General features: G+C 46.1%; 1 protein-coding gene across 1 annotated transcript in view; it reads right to left on the bottom strand.

Annotated features, from left to right (window-relative positions):
• The window catches only part of ATL1 (atlastin GTPase 1), an 83,596-nt gene extending 80,331 nt beyond the window's left edge, over positions 1-3,265 (bottom strand). The window contains exon 1 of the mRNA XM_011999768.1: positions 3,057-3,265. Coding sequence (XP_011855158.1) covers positions 3,057-3,231 — 175 coding nt within the window. The 5' untranslated portion in view covers positions 3,232-3,265. The remainder of the gene's footprint in view (positions 1-3,056) is intronic.
• Positions 3,266-4,329: the final 1,064 nt, after the last annotated feature.

The raw sequence follows: 4,329 nt of genomic DNA on the forward strand, positions 1-4,329 counted from the left end.
AGCCAGGATGGTCTTGATCTCCTGACCTTGTGATCCACCCGCCTTGGCCTCCCAAAGTGCTGGGATTACAAGCGTGAGCCACCATACCCGGCCGACTGGCTTATTTTTTAAGCTCTCATAAGATTTTTCTCATGAGAGACCTCTGTCTACTACGAGGATCTGTTTTCTGTATTATCTTCACACCCCACCCCATTCTCTCCATAAAAACATTCCACAATATCATGTTATAGAAAATAAATTAGGAAAAAACCCCAGGTTCTAATTTCAGTCCTTTTACTTACCAAATATGTGACTTTCACCAAATCATTTAACTCACCTCTGAGTTAGTTTTTTTATCTGCAAAATAGTGATATGCCCTAAGACACATAATTACTTAAGAGGTTGAAGATCAAATGCAATAATGCAGATGAATAGGCATTGAAACTGTAGTTCTATAATATAATACAGAAGGTATTAACCATTCAACAAAGAGATAGAATAGAAGATAAGGGAATCTGAATTCAAACTGCCAGAGCAGGAATCCTGGGTCAATCATCTACTAGCTATACCTTTTAACATGTAAAATGAGGATTACAGCATCTATTTCATATGACATTAGCTTAATGATGTTGGCTACTATTGCTGTTACTAAATGCCTACTATGTGTTAGTCATTCTACTAGATACTGGTAATAAAATGGAATTAAGACTGACAGGGCTAACATCTTCGCCAAAACCTCTATCTCCTACTCCATCTACTACATTTTCTAAGTCATTTATGTCATATATTCTTTACAGCAAAGAAAAATCTGAGTAGTAAAGCATTTCCACAGAACATCAAGGTAAGAGTCCAGAATTCCACTATTTCTTTTCTATAATAATTTCCAGTGAACACTATAGTGATTCTAGTATTTCTTTTCTTAATCCATCCCTTCAGTTGAAACTTTCCTGATAATTTCTGGGTAAACTATCTGGGATGTTTCTATCAAATGTAAATAATCCAAGGTAGTATTTCTCAAAATAACACCTAAAGACCATCTGCTTCCCAATCACCTAAAATGCTAATTAAAAGGCAGATTCCTAGGCCCTCTTTCAGATCTGTTGATTCCAAAGCTCTGGCTAGAAGATGGGAGAGTCTGCATTTCTAATAAGTCTCTGTGTGATTTTTATGAAAACCCGATGTGAGAACCATGTTCCCAAGAGGAAAAAACTTCCACTACCTAAGAAGTTTATAAGACCGGGCGTGGTGGCTCACGCCTGTAATCCCAGCACTTTGGGAGGCCGAGGCGGGCGGATCACGAGGTCAGGAGATCGAGACCATCCTGGCTAACATGGTGAAACCCCTTCTCTACTAAAAATACAAAAACATTAGCCGGGAGTGGTGGTGGGCACCTGTAGTCCCAGCTACTCCGGAGGCTGAGGCAGGAGAATGGTGTGAACCCAGGAGGTGGAGCTTGCAGTGAGCTGAGATGGCATCACTGCACTCCAGCCTGGGCGACAGAGCGAGACTCCGTCTCAGAAAAAAAAAAAAAAAGAAAAGTTTATAACCAAAGGAAATTCTGCGCAATAATGATCCAAAACTTCATGAAGGAGAAAAATTTTAATCCTCAGAATACATTTTCGCATGCCTCTGTTAATAGGGTGGAGACAACAACTCATGGAGATTGAGAACAAAAGTGACTTGAATATATGCACCCTAACTCTGTGTGTTCAATAAATTCCTACTCTAGAGGCCAAGAGAACGGGTGGAAATGGGGATACACTGCAAATGCTTACTTAAATTTCAGAAGAAGCAAATAAAACGTATCGCAATAGTCAGATCTGTTAAAACTGAAGTTTCATGATCTCAGAAAATGGAACCACTTTCTCTTAAACTCAGCCAAGTCATGACAGACCTCTCCGCTCCAACTCTCCATGCCTACCACAAACCTTGGCTAATCTCCCAAATGTAAACCTTGCCTACCGGATCCTGTGACCATTAGAACAATCAGAGGCAAGGAGATACACGGTCTTTTCATTAAAGTAAACTGAAATAACTAATTAAAATTTACATTTGTGCCTCTTGGTCAAATAAACAGTTATAGAAGAGCTCTCACTGAGATGTGGAAGAGAATCAAGCAGCTCTGAACTTTTCAAATAATAACAACTGTTATTTCCAAATAACAATTTCCAAATAACAAGCTGATGAACAAAATATTTCTTTACCCACCAAGCCACAGTAGCCTGAGACACTCTCTGGTTCAGATAATAAAATAAATGCCTTAGAGAGCTTTCGTTTCTAAGATGCTGGTGAGTTTAGCACTGTGACTGCAAGAAATCGGGAACCTACGACAAAAAGACGCCCAGCCTGCCCACACTAACCGTCCAGAACTAGGTCTGGAGCAGCAAAGCGGGCGGGGCCGCGATTTCTCCCGCATCGCTGCGCCCGTTCTTCTCCGCCTGCGTGAGCACCGCCCACCCACTCGCGGTGTGAACATACTGGGTCTCGCCTCTCCTTTCCCCTCCCCTCGGCCTGGTGCTGAATCATGAGCCCAATGTCTCCAAAAGGTAAAATCAAAGAACAAAGCCACCCTTGGGGCTGGTCTGAATGGGGTACCGCGTCGGGGTGGGGCAGAAGGCTGGAAACCACAACTTTGCTCCCCTTCTTCCCCAATTTCTCCACCTACCCCCCAAATTAAGAGGAGTACTGCAGTGCTCAGGAATTCTCAAGAGGGTGGCCCTTCTCCCCGTTGCTCGGGTCTGCTACGGTCCGTCGGGAACCCCGCGCGCTCCGCCTCATTGTTCCAGCGCGCCGCCCGCCGCCGGGAGCCCGCGCCCTGCAGGGCCAGCGAGTTGGCGGCTCCCGGGGAGGGGGTTGGGGCTTGGCCTGCTCTAGATCCCCGACCCATCGCCCCTCTGGGGCCGAGTAACAACAGCCCCCTGCCCACCCCCATAGCCTTCCTCCCAACTGATCGCTAAGGCAGAACCACAAGTCCCCGGAGGCGCCTGGTGGGTGCTGTCCAAATGCTGGGAGGAGGCGGCAGGGGGGTGGGGAAGAAGGAGCTGGAGGCCCGGCCTGCGCGAAGCTGCAGCCCTCGCCCCTACAGCGCGATTCGGTGACGCGGGTACCGCTCGGCCATGGTTCCTCCGCCCAAACAGGGAGCAGCTCGTCTACGGCCCGTCTCCCAGCCGTGGACGCAGGCACCGAGCAGTCCTTGGCCCTCCCTGTCTCCAGAAGCAGAAAGCGGAGGGCCAGACCCCGTGCTGGCTGCATAAGTTCTCATTTGCTACTCACCCCAACTGTTTCTGTCCCTGCGGTTCTTGGCCATGGTGGTCCAGGACCTGGTGGCGGTGAGGCGCTGTCACTGCGCTCGCTGCCTTCTCCGGGGCCGCAGGTTGCTGGCGGTGGGAGGCTCCGTGCCCGCGCTGGGCGCAGTTCGCTCAGACTCTGAGGATGTTGCTGTGGCGCTGGTGGGAAGGAGTGGGGAGGAAAAGGGAGGAGAAAGCAGATGAACCAAGCTCAGCATCACAAGCCCGAGTTCACACAAATACCAGCGTCACACCCTCCCTACCTCAGCCCACCCCCAGAGCGTGAAGACAGTGATAGACCATGTACTGCAACATTTTCAACGGAAAACGCACACAAATAAACAGCACCCCCTCGCACCCACTCTCAAAGAATTTAACAGCATTATCAGAAATACACAAACCGATATACTGCATGATTCTGGATATTCAAATACCTGTTTCAAGCACGGTTATACATTAGCACAAACAAGCTGGCAACATTCGTATAGCCAAAGTAGCTAAAATAATGTGCATTTATCTACCAGGCACCCATTTTTTTTTCCATTTTAAAAGCAAGGTCATGTTAGTAAAGAGGGTATTATGCATTTTTGTATATGTATACTGAGTAGTTTGTCTTAAAATTAGAATAGCAAAATTTATATCAAGAAGATCAAGATAAATGAAAGCTGTAGATTCATTGTAATCTGTAAGTCAATATCCACTGGGTAAAATTTCCCACTAGATTTGCAAAGATAAGGTCCAGACTGATAGTCCAATAGCAATTATTTGAGCTGAAATCATACTACATAGTCTGGGTGGGCCCTGGCAGCCATAAAGGTTGCAGACAATTTTGAAGGGAAAAGAAAAAAAATAAAAAATATTTTCAATCTTTCCCTTTTCACTGCTTTCTTTCTCTCTGCTACAAACTTAGTTGTTTTCAGTAACCTGGAAACACTCTCCCTTTATACTACCTCAACCGTAAGATACCATCATCCCGTCCCTTACAGTTTCCTCCTGCCATTTGGTTGTTACCCACACTCTCTACTGATCGGTTCTTAGGAGATCACTGCCAGCCTCGTAATTA

Source organism: Mandrillus leucophaeus, unplaced genomic scaffold, assembly GCF_000951045.1.
Source record: "Mandrillus leucophaeus isolate KB7577 unplaced genomic scaffold, Mleu.le_1.0 Scaffold60, whole genome shotgun sequence".
NCBI lineage: Eukaryota > Metazoa > Chordata > Mammalia > Primates > Cercopithecidae > Mandrillus > Mandrillus leucophaeus.